The 18243-nt window shown below is 35.3% G+C and overlaps 4 protein-coding genes and 1 long non-coding RNA gene across 6 annotated transcripts in view; 2 read left to right on the forward strand and 3 right to left on the reverse strand.

The window, feature by feature from the left end:
* Window positions 1-18243, reverse strand: part of LOC132924594 (uncharacterized) — a 231217-nt gene that overhangs the window by 134098 nt on the left and 78876 nt on the right. The window lies entirely within an intron of this gene.
* On the forward strand, window positions 1433-2272 carry LOC132923809 (serine/arginine repetitive matrix protein 1-like). Its single transcript, XM_060987780.1, has 4 exons — window positions 1433-1478; window positions 1579-1697; window positions 1762-1803; window positions 1872-2272. The coding sequence occupies exons 2-4, from the start codon at window positions 1601-1603 to the stop codon at window positions 2270-2272; spliced, it is 540 nt and encodes a 179-aa protein (XP_060843763.1). The 5' UTR covers window positions 1433-1478; window positions 1579-1600.
* Window positions 6666-8813, reverse strand: LOC132923810 (ATP-dependent DNA helicase pif1-like). Its single transcript, XM_060987782.1, has one exon. It carries the CDS (start codon window positions 8607-8609, stop codon window positions 6666-6668), a length of 1944 nt encoding a protein of 647 aa, XP_060843765.1. The 5' UTR covers window positions 8610-8813.
* Window positions 9519-14573, reverse strand: LOC132923811 (uncharacterized). The gene is made up of 5 exons (XM_060987783.1): window positions 14445-14573; window positions 14174-14351; window positions 13258-13557; window positions 12593-13179; window positions 9519-10962 (listed from the first exon to the last, which is right to left on the reverse strand). Exons 1-5 carry the CDS (start codon window positions 14570-14572, stop codon window positions 9519-9521), a joined length of 2637 nt encoding a protein of 878 aa, XP_060843766.1. The 5' UTR covers window position 14573.
* Window positions 15487-16326, forward strand: LOC132923812 (serine/arginine repetitive matrix protein 1-like). The gene is made up of 4 exons (XM_060987784.1): window positions 15487-15532; window positions 15633-15751; window positions 15816-15857; window positions 15926-16326. The coding sequence occupies exons 2-4, from the start codon at window positions 15655-15657 to the stop codon at window positions 16324-16326; spliced, it is 540 nt and encodes a 179-aa protein (XP_060843767.1). The 5' UTR covers window positions 15487-15532; window positions 15633-15654.

Consider the following 18243-nt stretch of genomic DNA (forward strand, 5'->3'; position numbering starts at 1 on the left):
TGTCATTGGAATACCTAATAATAATAAAAAATATGTGTATAAATCACAGTAACAGCTAACAAAATACAGCCTATTATATATTATCACAAAAAAAAAAAAAAAAATTATGATATACTTACCAAAGACGGCACCGCTCCAGGTAACAGGCGGCGAGGAAATGCTCCTCCTAAGTAATCACGACCTAGTACAAAATGTCTCGAGCACATCATTGAGCTAGCTAAAATCTGTCGAGCATTTATACCACCGTTGTCAGCAAACAACACCCACTGACGCCTTTGTTCGACATTCACTGGAAACCTAATGTAACCATCAAATTATGAATAGTGTTAATATATGGCTAGAGTAATGGTACAATGACATTGAATTGTTAATAAATAAATATATTGTTACCTGTGCACAGAAACTCCATCGACACCATCGACGTTTCCACAGATCACACATAATTTGACCATGGTGATGTGCCTAAAAATTGACAATTTAAAGATGTATAATAGCATCATATCGAAAACGTAATACATGTATTTATTAATTATAATTAACATCTTTAGTATATATATTATTAAATTAATAATAAGTAAAATAAATAGTATAGTATATACGTATAAACACTCGACATCATTATAATATCGTTACCAATGTCGTTATCAGTATGTTATCAGTGGTGATAATGCAGCAACACGGGAATTCCAAGAGTTTTGTGTTATTTTTAGAAAAACTGTGTATATTAATAATGTACATGGTAAATAATAATGTTTACGAAACGGTACAAACCAAACGCATAAGAAAATAGGATGTCCGTAATAACATAATACAAAAAAAAATGAGCGAGTGAAAAAAATGCGGGGTAACGCACAACGTATGTAATGGGAATATATGTTGATCACACCGAACGACGATCCCAGGAAAGAACGTGGAAATAATAGAACGCATTAAATTGCAAATATTAAAAAAAAAACGCGAAGTTCTCGAGATACCATGTGTGGACTTAGGAGAACACGCACGCTCGGGTAAATGAATAATTGGCCGACTGTGACGAATATACCTATACGCGGGATAGACGCTTTTAAATAATAAAAAATGTACTCACCGGTGTATAAAACGTCCAACGAAGTAAAAAAAAAAAAGTTGAGAAAAAAGTGTGCAAATTTAAGTGTACGTAAATGTGTACGTAATGACAAACGTATTGCACAAACGCTGGTCGTAGAAAAGTCAAAAGCTGACTGAAGTAGGAGAACCGGTACCGGACCCAGGTTCGCGACGCTTTTCGCTCTCCACTCCGCCGCCCATGGCACCAGTATAACCGCACATATAATTTAATAATATTAATTATTATTAAAGCTATTTGTCAATCATCGCCGATGGATAGAACGATGGACAGACCTGCGTTATTGGTACCAATCATAATTACGTAATATTCAATCCGTGGGCTAGAACAAAATTGTCGTTTGGACTCCATTTATTTACATCAGTCCACTGAAGTGAGTACACGTTCTTTTACAGTATTTTTATGTGTTTTGTTTTAGGTTTTTTTTAATTGTTATAAGTAATTAAAATTAAAATGTATTTATTTTTTTATAGAACTTATATTATATATATTATTATGGACGGTATGTTTACCTTACACAATTGCCGGGTGACGGTGAATACTCCCGTCACCCGGAGCAAGCAGCCGAGCGCCGTCGGCGGCTCTGCAAAAAGTATGCATGAATATTAACATGTATAATAATAAATATTTTAATGTTATACTCCTTTCTTTTTCAGGATGTTACAACTGTCGAAAGTACGGCCACATGGCTCGCGACTGTACGTATCTTTTATATATACAAATTGTACACGTATACAACTCGAAATAATTGTTTTTTATTATCTAGGCAAGAAGCCCAAAAATCCGGCCGGTCGGTCACCACCCCGGGAGCGGCGGCGTCGGCGGGACCACCACTCGCCAACGGCACCACCTAGGCGAGACAAACCGGCGGCGTCGGCACCACCAGGGGAGCGGCGGCGGAAGTCGGCACCACCACGTGACAGGTGGTGGAAGTCGGCACCGCCCCGCGATCGGCGGCACGATGCGGCACCGTCCCGCGATCGGCATCACGATCGGCGACACGATGCGGCACCGTCCCGCGATCGGCGACGCGATCGGCGACACGATGCGGCACCGTCCCGCGATCGGCGACAGGACTCGGCCCCGCGCCGGCAGCGGGGCTCGAGCTCCTTGTCGACGGTGGCGGGCCATTTGGCCTCCATGCATGTGGACGTAAGTAATATATAAGAAAATTATTTATACATTATTTGTAATTTAAATACATTGTTGTAATTTATAATTTGTTATTATTATGTCTATTTTTTCAGAATGTTCAATAAATGTTGAAAAATTGATTTATATGTGTTTTTCTTTAAGGGTCCTATCCTAATGTGTATACCTATATATTATATATATATATTATAACATTATAACTTGTGGTGTAATACTTAAATAATGTTTTATTAGTAACCATAAGTTCAATATAAATGTAAGTTAAAGGTTAATATACTAAACATGTATGTTTAAAGAAATTAATTTATTATTAGCAGTGTTTTATTATTTATCTTTTGGTAATAGTATAATACTATTGTTATGTATGTATGATAAACAAACGGTATGACAGCGTTATAACTCTTAGCTTTGAGTTAAGGGTATATTGCAATAACTGTATTGCATGAAAATAGGTAAGTAAAACAAATGTAATCTTAATTTAAGTGACTTGGAAACGTGTAATCTGGCTAATGTACATAACTCTTCAAGTGCCTTTTATTTAACATTTAATATAATTTAATATAATAAAATGTTTTAAAAAAACAAAAATAATATATTATAATAGGTATTATTTAATTGACATTATGTGTTTTGCAAGCCAATGACAGTGACAAAGGTTATGAAATTAGGACAATCTTTATCAATATGATATTTTTAAGTATAAGTACACCATTCGTACAAATTCATCATTGCACTTGTACTGTGTAAGTAAAATGCATATGTTACCTACTGTGTCTATCAAATGTATGTAATGCATTCAAATTGCTTAAATTTAATTAGATTGTGATACTACTGCTGAAGTATATGGTTGTAAGTACATTTGTGCCATCGAACATTTAATAAGGTCAATGTCTAGCTACCAACAACAAAACATTATATATGTACATTAATATTAAAACGAAATGATTTCTAATTATTCTTACGTTTGTGCATTGCAATGTACTCGTGTGTCTGTCTATGTAATAGTAACTTACATTGAACAGTAAGTGAAATGCATAAGTTTCTGTGTCTATATATATAATTTAAAATTTAAAATGTTATGCAAGGATCTCCTTTGCTTATTGACAATGATGTAGTGCATCTTCTTATATAAAAAATACCTGAATGTAATGGGAAGCAAATTGTATATTATTTAATGTGTTTGTCTGCAATCTGAAATAATTATATATATTGAAATATATTATGTGTGAAACATACAATACTTGAATTTATCTCCTGAAATGCTTAATACAAAAAAATTAAAGTAACATACTTATATTATGAAAAAATAATAATATTGTAAACATCATAATATTTCAAATCAAATCATCGTGGCAAATAGTTTTCAGTATATTTAAATTTAATCATAATATTATGTGTAAAGGTTTAGCTACCAACAAAATAAAAAAATGTATATGCATACACAGTATAATAATGTAATATTTTTTATTATAAAAACAATGGTGTGTGTATTCTCACAACAGTGTATTGTAATATACTCATGTAATAACAACTATAAAAATTATATGTATCCATGTATACAACCGTATCCGTTGAATTATTTTAAATCTTAAAACAAATAATATAATTACAATATTTTATTATTCCCAAAATACACTCAGGTCAAGTTCTGTTTTGGTTAGCAAAACATATATATATATATTTAATATAAAAGAATAATAACATTTACAAATTGAAATTAAAGTGACATACTTATATTGTAAAAGAACAATTATAATATATAATTTTTAATAAAATAATAATAAATAATATAACATTGGAAAAAAAAGTGAAAAAAAATGCAAAAAATGACTCGCAGTGTTTATCAAAGCGCCGCCGGGAAAGTCGCCGGAGCGGGATTCGAACTCGTTACACCTGCCTAAATCCTATCCTATCCTAACGCCTAATCCTATCGACTACAGTTTGAGTTGTAAACCGATGTCAAATCTCGAGCACTTAAACCGTTTCCGAACCGTCACCGAATTCGCGTTATACGTCGTTTTACTCGTTGAATTCGTATTTCATTACACATACACACACACACACACACATTCTCATTAATTTTCTTTTGAATGTAATCGATATCGCTATAATAAAATCCGTATAAAAGTGAAATATATAATAATAATAATAGTAATAGTATAGTTGTCCAACATAATATTTTTGATAACCGACCGGACGCGATAACGGCGACCGGAGCGCATTCTTTTTTCCGTTTTAGGAACTGCGGCGAGTACAGCAAGCGCGCTCAAGTGTTTTTCGGGCGAAACGTCACGCGTTTTATAATATAAGACTAGCTGCGGGTGTGCCTCGGTGTGAGTGTGCCTCGCTGTGAGTGTGCCTCGCTCTGAGTGAAACTCGCTTTGAGTGAAACTCGCTGTAAGTGTGCCTCGCTTTGAGTGAAACTCGCTGTAAGTGAATACCCTAGGACGGATGGTAGAGCTTGAAAGTGGAAAGTTTTCAAAAAAGGAAGACCTACCGCTGATTGGTAGTACTGCGAGTCTTCTATCGGGATGAATGATGATAAGGCGGTTGTTTTCGGGAATTGATAAGACGTTCGTGGCGTCGATAATAATATTATTTATTAAATTATTATTATATATATGCCTCGATTCCTGGCTTGTGGAAGCAGCCTCCGGCGCCTTCGAGGGGGGTCGAGTGAAAATCGTTCCAAAGGAAATTCGGTTGGAAATGGTAGTCGGGTGTCTAGAAATCGGTCACATAATATATAGTTTGTCTCGAGGCTTGCCCGGTTCTTTTTTGAATGTATAAAAATATATAAGTACGAAAAATGGTAATAGAGTGTCTAGCTATCAGTCGTTAACCGGTGTAATATAGTGTCTTGTCGCATGCCCGGTTCTTTTTTGACTGTATACAAAAAATAAATAAGTACAAAAAATGGTAATTGAGTGTCTAGCTATCAGTCCTCATTCGATGCAAATCGATACCTGTGCTGCGCCGTAGGCGGATTGTTATACCTCCTGACGTCGAAAGTCTGATAATGTATAGTAAGGGAAAAATTTTAAGTTGAACGAAGTGTTAACGTCCTATCTTTTGGGATTTATACACAACTAAATCGCTTTGGTTGCGTCGAATTGCAGACTATGTGGGCGCTAATTACGAAATCTGAATTTTTTATTTGCTAAAAATTGAATACTTTATGTGTTACTAAACCCCTCAGGTAGGCAATCTGACTGCGTCGGATCGCGGTCAATGTGAGTATTGTGAGTGTAATAAGTGAAATAATCCACAATACATTTATTACATCATATTGTAAAAGTTATAGTAGTAATATTTTCTAAATATTCCATACATACACGTAAGGATTGTGTTTCATTAGGTAGGAACAAATCTTTTTTACAATATAATATATTAAATAGAAATATAATTAAATTTAAAATCTCTAGACTCAAATAAATATTATTAACATACTCAGTGGTAGTTAATAAGTACTATTACAAAATATATAAAAACAAAGCTGATACCAAAACATTTATATTTAACATTTGCAATATATTATGTGTTTGATTCAAAAAGAAAATTAGTACATAAATATTGAAATACTGCTTTTTATTAGTTGAGTAACCAGCAACTATTGTACAAACAATATTTATAAATTAAATTAACATCAATTATCAATATAATACAATATTAGTAAAATGGTAATAATATATTTATAGATTATAGAAGTATAATAATAAATAAATAAATAAATAAATATGAATATTATAAATATTAAAAAAAAAACCATACAGTATAATATATATTTTATACTAATTATATATTATTAGTAAAATTAACAAATTAATGAAAATACATAATTAAAATGCTGTACATTCTTATGGTCATCAGTTTATGTTTTTGTTACAAATTAGTGCGATAATAATTTTTTTACAACATATTATTAATACAAAATGTCAATCAATACTAACACACATGTCAACGTAAGTAATATTAAAAATATTTATAGATATATTTGTTATAAATTGTTGAAAATATATAATTCAAATTATTTTATTTATAGGAGTATGTATTCTGTGATGCGGTAAGCACTAATCAGCTCCTATTTTCTGGTTACCTATAAGAATAAAAGAAGGTCAGTTTTAATGTATGTGTATAATATATAATGTAAGCTTGAATAATTATCAACAAATTATATTATTAATCATAATAATTGTAAATAATTTACCAATATTTAGGTGTTTGCTGCAAGTATAAATGTTCGACATTAGTTACGAATTCACTACAAAGCGAATTCGCATCCAGAGAGAACCACGTGGAGGTTGTCGAACTTTCTCTCCGTCGTATGTCACACAGACAACTTGTATCACACAGATTTATCACACAGATGTATCACACAGATTTGATGTTCACGAAGTTCTTGAAGACTTCATTGTACTGCTTGTAGGACTTCTCTGTACACAATGTTCTTAGTGACAAATCTTCCACGATCGTCACCAAACATACCAATTCTAATGGATTGAGAGTTCCTCACTCTTGAAAAGGCTACGTACAGTTGTCCGTGTGTGAACACCGGTGAAGGCAGAAGCAATCCAACTCTATCGAACGTTTGACCCTGTGACTTATTGATGGTCATCGCAAACGACAAACGTACGGGGAACTGCACTCGCCGCATTATGATGGGCAGGTCATCTTCGCCACTGGACGTGAGTGGTATCGCAGGTATGATTATATCATCCTGTGCACCACCAGACAACATCCTCGCCTTGAAGTTGTATCGTCGCAGTTCAGTGACAACCAATCTCGTTCCGTTGCAGAGACGTCTCTTCGAATCTAGATTCCTAAGCAACATCACAATCGAACCTACCTTAAGCGTCAAGTTGTACGGCGGCAGTCCGTCCGGTTCCAGAGTGTTCAGGAACTCTGTAGGATAATTAGCCACTTCGTCGGGGTCGTCGACCACCACAGTGTCTATGGCCGTATAACTCTGGTGAGCTCCGTCAATGCGCTGTAACACCGTACGGTTGACCTGCCTGCATTCGTCATTCCTGGGACATAAAATTATTTTCCGAGCAAATTCGTCGATGTTGGCCAACGACATTTGTTGCGGAAAAACAAAATCAATCAAATTAGCGACGTCGCACACCATTTCCCGGGGGATTTCTATGGTGTCCCGAACACCATCGACCTCTGGCAATTGGCCGTTCCCGAGCTGAAGCAACCAAGTCGCAAAGTCCACGTCGTTGTCGGCGCGCATGTTCCGCGTCAGACTGAACTGTTCCAAGTCACGCCACAAACAGTTGTATTTGATCGACGACCTGACGATGTCACTCCTCACCCCCCTGCGCACGACAGGCAGTATTTGTCTGAAATCACCGGCGAACAGTACCGGTTTACCGCCGAACGGCAATTCCGATCCCATGATGTCCTTCAATAACCTATTGACTACCGTGAGTTGTAGTCCCGGAGACATGGGCGCTTCGTCCCAGACGATTAGTGCCGCGTCACGTATCCTCTGACCACGTAACGACTGCATGGTGATGGTCGACGTCGAATCGTCTGTCAGCGTACCGAACGGCAATCCGAACGTCGAGTGCACCGTCATGCCGCCGTCCATGAGCGACGCAGCGATTCCTGTAAAAGCCACAGACAACACGGATCGCCCTTGGTTGCGAAGTGACCATATGAGGCATCCGTATAGTGTCGTTTTACCTGTTCCTCCGGGGCCGTCGACGTAGAAGAGTTTGGCGACGTTTCTGTTGTCGTCTACAGCCGCCATCACACGATCGAACACTGCACGTTGTTCGTCGTTCAAGTTATGCAGTTGTTCGGCCCAGCGTACCGTCGCGTCTATTGCACCGAACATGTCGTCGTCCGGGTCTTCTTCCAACAGTGCGACGTCCGGTAGTGGCAAACCGTAGTCCGCGAGCGATTTTCCGTGACCCCGAAGCAGCTGGTCGATTGCGTCCAAACACGCCGCTCTCGCGCGGTCGACGTCTCGCAATCGGTGATTGAAGTCCTCCATTATGTGTGTTTCGCTTACCTGATACAACGCTAATGGGTTTGCGGTCTCGCAAAACAATAGCATCGTCACGAACAGGTAACGAAGCTGGGCTGGAGTGTCCAATGTTGCCGATTCGGCCATGCACGCCAGCAAAGCTCGGTCGTCTTCCAAAAGTCCCATCGCGACGGCTGCTGCCCCGTAGGTTGGATACTCTACCCCGTCAACTGTCCTCATGTCCCGGAAAGACTGTGGGCCTCTCTTGTGCAGAAGTAGCAGTCGCAAATGGAAACGATCTCGATCAAGTGGGTTGACGACGTACATTCGAGCCAACGTCTCGTATGTCACCCGTCTTCGCCGTCGTGACCACATTCTACGTGTCGCGTTCCAAGTGTAGTGTACCGGTATCTCTTGGTACAGGTACTGTCTAGCTTCGACGTCGGTCGTGTTGAGTTCGAAAAAGGCCGTGAGTTTGGTTCGAGCCAGGGCGGCGTTTTGCACCCGCTCTAGTACCTGTCCAGGTTCAAAATACACATTGTGATAGTTTTCCAGGTGGACTGGAAGTCTGACGATCGTATGACTCCTGTTATGCATTTCATACGAAAACAACCTCCAAACAGCTTCTGGCGGACTGACGTACCGCGAGTTTATGTAACTGAAATCAATAACAACATGTATCATAATCAAAATATAATAATATATATATATATATGCCAATAGAAAATACATATATAATTTAATATAAATAAATAAATAATTAATGTTAAGTTAACATTACTTTTATATTAAAAATAAATTCTACATTATCATGAAACGAATTACTAATTTTATCTAAGGAAAATGTTATATATATAATATAGTTTAGTGTACATTGTATATGAACATCAAAGAATATAATAATATAACTATTAGATTAAGATATATTTGATATATAATAAATAAAATAGTGCAGTACATAAGAATGTTTAATTTTGTGTTTGGTATTTGTTTGTTACTTATAATATCATCATTGGTTTAATGTAAAGTCAACTTAGGTAATGTATAGTAATAATAGTATTACAATATGTACCTAATAATGACATGTAAAATGTTAAGTACGGTACTTGATAATCTTAAAACGTCAAATTATAAAAATTGTTTTTATGTAATGTATTTGTGTAGCAGTGAACGTCAATCAATTAAATAAATAAGTATATTTTAAAACATTAAAAAATAAATTAAGTTAAAAATAAACTAACACGATAATATTACTAAATTGTAATATAAAATCTATAAGTTTAATTAATTCATATACTTTTCTATTTCATCTCCATTCCAGACTTCCAAGGTAGCAGCGTCATGGCCTTTGTAGACATATTTATATAAATACATCACACTCTTTATAGTAGAGCACACCTCAACGTTTATGTGTGCGTCATACTTGACCAGCAAGTATGGGTTGTGGGGGACAACAAACTCATTGCCGACAGGGTGACCTCTGACGTTTACCACAAGTCCGTTGTTCGGTCTGCGATAAGTTGGATAACCACTATCTGAAACGTACACAGTCTCTTCGCTGTATTCTTTGGGATACTTCTTTGAACAACTGTTGTCAATCATACACGGACTGTTGCCGTTGAGTTGTCCACACGGTCCGTGAATCATGTGTGACTTCACACTATCAAATAGGCGCCTTTCAGTTGCAGGGTCAGGCAAGTAGGCACACACAACATTGTCAACATCGTCGGCTGTAAGCAACTTGCTGTCCTCGTGCAAAATTATGAGTATGTGTGCATGTGGAAGACCACGTTTCTGAAACTCAATTGTGTACACATAAGCATCTATATTACCAAACACCCTATTGGTCGTTATGTCACGCATCAGCTCCTTCAGTTTTGCATGGAAAACCCTCGCCACCAAATCGGGTCTGTCGTTTGCCTTCAACCAACTTGGAATGTTGTCTACTATCTCTGGCCACCTAGGGTTACACGTAAACGTTATGAATAGGTCTGGCTTTCCATACTTACGCACAATGGCCATTGCGTCTTGGTAACATTGTTTCATGTACCGAGGGCCACCTACAAAGGTTGATGGTAGAATGGTCCTGCGTCCAACAGGGCCGATTTCGTCGACGTGGAGCTGTTGGTTTATGTGGTCCACCAGGCCCCGATAAGCATCAGCAAAGAGCGCTCTCTGATTGTCTCGAGTGTAGCGCAGATTGTTCGCTTCCATGCGAATGTACTGATCACACATGTACTGCTGTAATAAAAAACCACCTGCATGTATTAAACTAAATGCATGGCCTTCATTCCCATTGCTATTGGTTCCAGTGTATCTAATGGCCAGACGGTAACACACAAACTCCCTGATAGTGTTCCTAACGCGAACCGCGTTCCGGCGGTTGCCTTCTTGTAGCAGGTTGTAATGCCAACCGGTTTCCCCGTACGGGAAAAAAAGGGGATATAGCATTGGATCTGCGTGAGATGAGCCTGCTGAAATGCTTTGCATCCGGTGATTTGGATCAACTGGGTTTGAATCGTATATGACCAGATCGAGGTTCCTTGGTGGCAGACCATCTTCACCAACAAAGACAACTGCTACCTCATTCACATGAGCAGCTGGTTGATTGTATCGCCGAGGGTCGTTGTTTGGGTCGGCGATGATGTGCATGGTCACCCTCCTCGGTTGCAACATGGGATTGGCAGCAGCAGCATCTTGTTCCCTCTGCCATACTTTTCGCATGTTTCTGTAACAAAACAATATTGTTTTATTATTAAAGCCACGCGGTACATCCACATAATATGTACAGTGTAAAGGTATAAATATTTGTATGTAGTAAATAATGAATGATAGTATTATTGTTATTATGATGTATGCATGGTGGAGGCAAGTCTGACACATTACAGTACAATTTAATATATATTAGTTATTATTTGGAAGTGTATTTCTATTGGTGACAATATATATGTATAAACATAAATAATAATATAATAATAATAAGTAAAAATTAGCCTGGAATTACTGGAATTCTAACTTGGTAAAAAGTATATATGTTGTAAAATATAAGTTAAGTAAAATCAATATAACTCTAAGTCCCGTTAGTTCAGTGTTTGCATAACACCTACAGAGTGTTACAACAATACTCACACCTATGGGAATAGTGTATAAGATGTGTGCATGAGATATTTGTTCATTCATACTCTTAAAATATAGTTTAAAGCTATGAATATTAATATCGTGTCCAAATCTCAGTATATAAAAATAAAAATAAATTTGTGTTTTACCAATAAAAAAGTTACTGGTACCTATGCCTCAAGTAAATAGGTTGGTGTTACATAAATAAATACCTTGAAGTACTAAACCTATAATGGTAACAATAACACACACAGTAAACCCACAGCACACTAAAATACCATTAAATAGTAATAATAATAATAATATAATATATAATAATGACAATAAAATCAGTCACTTTGCAAATAAAATTATTTAATTTACCTATACATTCATATTTTATGTTGTTTCTTGATAGATAATAAATTTAAATATAATTAAAACGCTGTCATAAAGCATAATGTGTGTGGACTGATAAATGTATATATTTGAGTACATACAGATATGAATATTTTAATATTATAATTATGGATAACAAAAATTGTTAATTTCGTTAGGCAAGTGCAACACAAAATTCACACAACAATATTGTTTTATTATGAAAGCTACATGATGTATTACATATATACAATACAATGTATTGCTCTTAATGTAACAGTGTTTTTTTGTAATTCGGAAGTGTACTGATATTGTTAAAATCATGTTACTTAGAAGAATATAAAATCAAATAAAAATAAGGTTAAGTCTATAAAGTGAAAGTGCCATTTAGTACAGTACATGATAATAAAAGAAAATCAAAAGAATTAACTATTAACTGTACCAAAGTGTCATATTATAGGAAAGGTGAATTTAATATTGTAAGGAGCTGTAGGAGTTTAATCATATTCTTCTTAAAATTTAAAATTGGTTTTTAATAAGAGGCAGTAGTGATTAAAATGTAAACAATGAATATTTGAATTACAGTAATGGATGAATAATAAAAATGTTAAGTATTCAATAAAATATTCACTGTATGACTCAAGTTGTTTGTTGTATCATATAGAAATACCTGAACGCACTACACCTATTGAGGTAACAATAATGCATTCTACATCATGTTTATATAATTGTTTTTCTTTATTAAACAATGATATGTTATGAGTTATGAAGTTATATTTGTATTTGATAGTTAATAGAATTAATAATTTTAAATATAATTAATTTATTAATAAGTGTGATGTGTGTATTTTGCTAAATATATATATTTTAATTTAATATATTACTCGAAAGCCACTGCGAATGGATTGTTTTGCCGTAACAGATTATCTAAGTCTGCAAGCAAGTCTTCCATTAGTGGTCGTTGGCGTGGCTGTTGTGCCATGCGGATCTGGTTGGCTGCCCCGGATTCAATGAAATACAACTCACAGTATCTCGGTTGCATCAGCTCATTTCTGACAACGTCATTGCTAATCCTGCGGTACACCTGCCCGTGAACGGTGAACACTCTCGGTCCACGACCTGGCAAACGTCCTGGGTTAAGGTCAGTGGAGAACGCAGCAAATGCCAGAGTGTTGTTGTACCGGCGGATTTCTTTCCTAAAATGTTTAGCTACCTGCGAATCATCAACTAACAAACGAATTAATAAGTCAGGTGGTTGACCCAACACGCGTTCTCCTGTAACGGCCATTTGACCATTATTACAACATGTTGTAAAATGATGATTCCTGAGTGTACGCTCGCATGAGAAGTGACGTGCACCACAATGCGTGCAGATTGCATCCAATTGCCCTATGTTATGACACTCTGGAAGTTCGTGATGAATGCCAGCCGGACGGTCTCTGATGGGCATTCTCGGGGGAATCGGCATGAACTGAAATTAAAATGACACAGATGTATAAATAAAAAAAAATATCAATAATATTGATTTAAATGTGACATATTTACTGACCTCCTCATCGATGTCTGGTAGTAAAACGTCGAATATATCCCTGAATTCAAATACTGCCTCTGCGTCAGCAGGCAGTACATCGACAAACTCAATGTCACCTTGTACCACTTCCTCCTGTAGCAATGGTTCTTCATCTATGTCCATCATTACCTCATCCATCTGGACTTCAACGACTTCAACATTGTCGTCGTCCATTTGGACTTCAACAACTTCCATTTCCATCCCGTTGTCATCAGCCATTGCCACGTCCGCTCCTTCTTCGCCGCCCGGTGCCACAATCTCAATGACCGGTCGAACTACCTATAATGTTGTAATGTGTGCATATAGTATACGCTTGAATATTCAACATTATATTATGTGATATAATATAATATAATGATAATAAAGTATATCATTAACATTACTTAATAACAATCATGTAAAATGCACACCGCTAGGTAATAAGTACTAAGAAGTAATAAATTTAATTGAAAATGCTTTGGTATAGTTGCATAGTATTTAGTATTATGACATGAGTGTAGGTATTAAATGTAAAGTGTCTTAGGTGTTTAATTTAAATTAAATTAAATTATAAAAATAGTATTTCAAACTATAAAAATTAATGCATTCATCTGTAATGCAATTTAATGTTAAAAATATTACTACAGCACTTAAATTAAAAACTATGCATGAAATTATGTAATTTGTGTTACTACTATGAGTGCCTTGTACTTCAATAACACATTGTTAAATGAATAAAAAAAATTATTAACTAAATACCTACAATTATTATAGTCTAATGTATTACAATATTACAATGTCATTGGAATACCTAATAATAATAAAAAATATGTGTATAAATCACAGTAACAGCTAACAAAATACAGCCTATTATATATTATCACAAAAAAAAAAAAAAAAATTATGATATACTTACCAAAGACGGCACCGCTCCAGGTAACAGGCGGCGAGGAAATGCTCCTCCTAAGTAATCACGACCTAGTACAAAATGTCTCGAGCACATCATTGAGCTAGCTAAAATCTGTCGAGCATTTATACCACCGTTGTCAGCAAACAACACCCACTGACGCCTTTGTTCGACATTCACTGGAAACCTAATGTAACCATCAAATTATGAATAGTGTTAATATATGGCTAGAGTAATGGTACAATGACATTGAATTGTTAATAAATAAATATATTGTTACCTGTGCACAGAAACTCCATCGACACCATCGACGTTTCCACAGATCACACATAATTTGACCATGGTGATGTGCCTAAAAATTGACAATTTAAAGATGTATAATAGCATCATATCGAAAACGTAATACATGTATTTATTAATTATAATTAACATCTTTAGTATATATATTATTAAATTAATAATAAGTAAAATAAATAGTATAGTATATACGTATAAACACTCGACATCATTATAATATCGTTACCAATGTCGTTATCAGTATGTTATCAGTGGTGATAATGCAGCAACACGGGAATTCCAAGAGTTTTGTGTTATTTTTAGAAAAACTGTGTATATTAATAATGTACATGGTAAATAATAATGTTTACGAAACGGTACAAACCAAACGCATAAGAAAATAGGATGTCCGTAATAACATAATACAAAAAAAAATGAGCGAGTGAAAAAAATGCGGGGTAACGCACAACGTATGTAATGGGAATATATGTTGATCACACCGAACGACGATCCCAGGAAAGAACGTGGAAATAATAGAACGCATTAAATTGCAAATATTAAAAAAAAAACGCGAAGTTCTCGAGATACCATGTGTGGACTTAGGAGAACACGCACGCTCGGGTAAATGAATAATTGGCCGACTGTGACGAATATACCTATACGCGGGATAGACGCTTTTAAATAATAAAAAATGTACTCACCGGTGTATAAAACGTCCAACGAAGTAAAAAAAAAAAAGTTGAGAAAAAAGTGTGCAAATTTAAGTGTACGTAAATGTGTACGTAATGACAAACGTATTGCACAAACGCTGGTCGTAGAAAAGTCAAAAGCTGACTGAAGTAGGAGAACCGGTACCGGACCCAGGTTCGCGACGCTTTTCGCTCTCCACTCCGCCGCCCATGGCACCAGTATAACCGCACATATAATTTAATAATATTAATTATTATTAAAGCTATTTGTCAATCATCGCCGATGGATAGAACGATGGACAGACCTGCGTTATTGGTACCAATCATAATTACGTAATATTCAATCCGTGGGCTAGAACAAAATTGTCGTTTGGACTCCATTTATTTACATCAGTCCACTGAAGTGAGTACACGTTCTTTTACAGTATTTTTATGTGTTTTGTTTTAGGTTTTTTTTAATTGTTATAAGTAATTAAAATTAAAATGTATTTATTTTTTTATAGAACTTATATTATATATATTATTATGGACGGTATGTTTACCTTACACAATTGCCGGGTGACGGTGAATACTCCCGTCACCCGGAGCAAGCAGCCGAGCGCCGTCGGCGGCTCTGCAAAAAGTATGCATGAATATTAACATGTATAATAATAAATATTTTAATGTTATACTCCTTTCTTTTTCAGGATGTTACAACTGTCGAAAGTACGGCCACATGGCTCGCGACTGTACGTATCTTTTATATATACAAATTGTACACGTATACAACTCGAAATAATTGTTTTTTATTATCTAGGCAAGAAGCCCAAAAATCCGGCCGGTCGGTCACCACCCCGGGAGCGGCGGCGTCGGCGGGACCACCACTCGCCAACGGCACCACCTAGGCGAGACAAACCGGCGGCGTCGGCACCACCAGGGGAGCGGCGGCGGAAGTCGGCACCACCACGTGACAGGTGGTGGAAGTCGGCACCGCCCCGCGATCGGCGGCACGATGCGGCACCGTCCCGCGATCGGCATCACGATCGGCGACACGATGCGGCACCGTCCCGCGATCGGCGACGCGATCGGCGACACGATGCGGCACCGTCCCGCGATCGGCGACAGGACTCGGCCCCGCGCCGGCAGCGGGGCTCGAGCTCCTTGTCGACGGTGGCGGGCCATTTGGCCTCCATGCATGTGGACGTAAGTAATATATAAGAAAATTATTTATACATTATTTGTAATTTAAATACATTGTTGTAATTTATAATTTGTTATTATTATGTCTATTTTTTCAGAATGTTCAATAAATGTTGAAAAATTGATTTATATGTGTTTTTCTTTAAGGGTCCTATCCTAATGTGTATACCTATATATTATATATATATATTATAACATTATAACTTGTGGTGTAATACTTAAATAATGTTTTATTAGTAACCATAAGTTCAATATAAATGTAAGTTAAAGGTTAATATACTAAACATGTATGTTTAAAGAAATTAATTTATTATTAGCAGTGTTTTATTATTTATCTTTTGGTAATAGTATAATACTATTGTTATGTATGTATGATAAACAAACGGTATGACAGCGTTATAACTCTTAGCTTTGAGTTAAGGGTATATTGCAATAACTGTATTGCATGAAAATAGGTAAGTAAAACAAATGTAATCTTAATTTAAGTGACTTGGAAACGTGTAATCTGGCTAATGTACATAACTCTTCAAGTGCCTTTTATTTAACATTTAATATAATTTAATATAATAAAATGTTTTAAAAAAACAAAAATAATATATTATAATAGGTATTATTTAATTGACATTATGTGTTTTGCAAGCCAATGACAGTGACAAAGGTTATGAAATTAGGACAATCTTTATCAATATGATATTTTTAAGTATAAGTACACCATTCGTACAAATTCATCATTGCACTTGTACTGTGTAAGTAAAATGCATATGTTACCTACTGTGTCTATCAAATGTATGTAATGCATTCAAATTGCTTAAATTTAATTAGATTGTGATACTACTGCTGAAGTATATGGTTGTAAGTACATTTGTGCCATCGAACATTTAATAAGGTCAATGTCTAGCTACCAACAACAAAACATTATATATGTACATTAATATTAAAACGAAATGATTTCTAATTATTCTTACGTTTGTGCATTGCAATGTACTCGTGTGTCTGTCTATGTAATAGTAACTTACATTGAACAGTAAGTGAAATGCATAAGTTTCTGTGTCTATATATATAATTTAAAATTTAAAATGTTATGCAAGGATCTCCTTTGCTTATTGACAATGATGTAGTGCATCTTCTTATATAAAAAATACCTGAATGTAATGGGAAGCAAATTGTATATTATTTAATGTGTTTGTCTGCAATCTGAAATAATTATATATATTGAAATATATTATGTGTGAAACATACAATACTTGAATTTATCTCCTGAAATGCTTAATACAAAAAAATTAAAGTAACATACTTATATTATGAAAAAATAATAATATTGTAAACATCATAATATTTCAAATCAAATCATCGTGGCAAATAGTTTTCAGTATATTTAAATTTAATCATAATATTATGTGTAAAGGTTTAGCTACCAACAAAATAAAAAAATGTATATGCATACACAGTATAATAATGTAATATTTTTTATTATAAAAACAATGGTGTGTGTATTCTCACAACAGTGTATTGTAATATACTCATGTAATAACAACTATAAAAATTATATGTATCCATGTATACAACCGTATCCGTTGAATTATTTTAAATCTTAAAACAAATAATATAATTACAATATTTTATTATTCCCAAAATACACTCAGGTCAAGTTCTGTTTTGGTTAGCAAAACATATATATATATATTTAATATAAAAGAATAATAACATTTACAAATTGAAATTAAAGTGACATACTTATATTGTAAAAGAACAATTATAATATATAATTTTTAATAAAATAATAATAAATAATATAACATTGGAAAAAAAAGTGAAAAAAAATGCAAAAAATGACTCGCAGTGTTTATCAAAGCGCCGCCGGGAAAGTCGCCGGAGCGGGATTCGAACTCGTTACACCTGCCTAAATCCTATCCTATCCTAACGCCTAATCCTATC

This window comes from Rhopalosiphum padi, chromosome 3 (assembly GCF_020882245.1).
Source record: "Rhopalosiphum padi isolate XX-2018 chromosome 3, ASM2088224v1, whole genome shotgun sequence".
Classification (NCBI taxonomy): domain Eukaryota; kingdom Metazoa; phylum Arthropoda; class Insecta; order Hemiptera; family Aphididae; genus Rhopalosiphum; species Rhopalosiphum padi.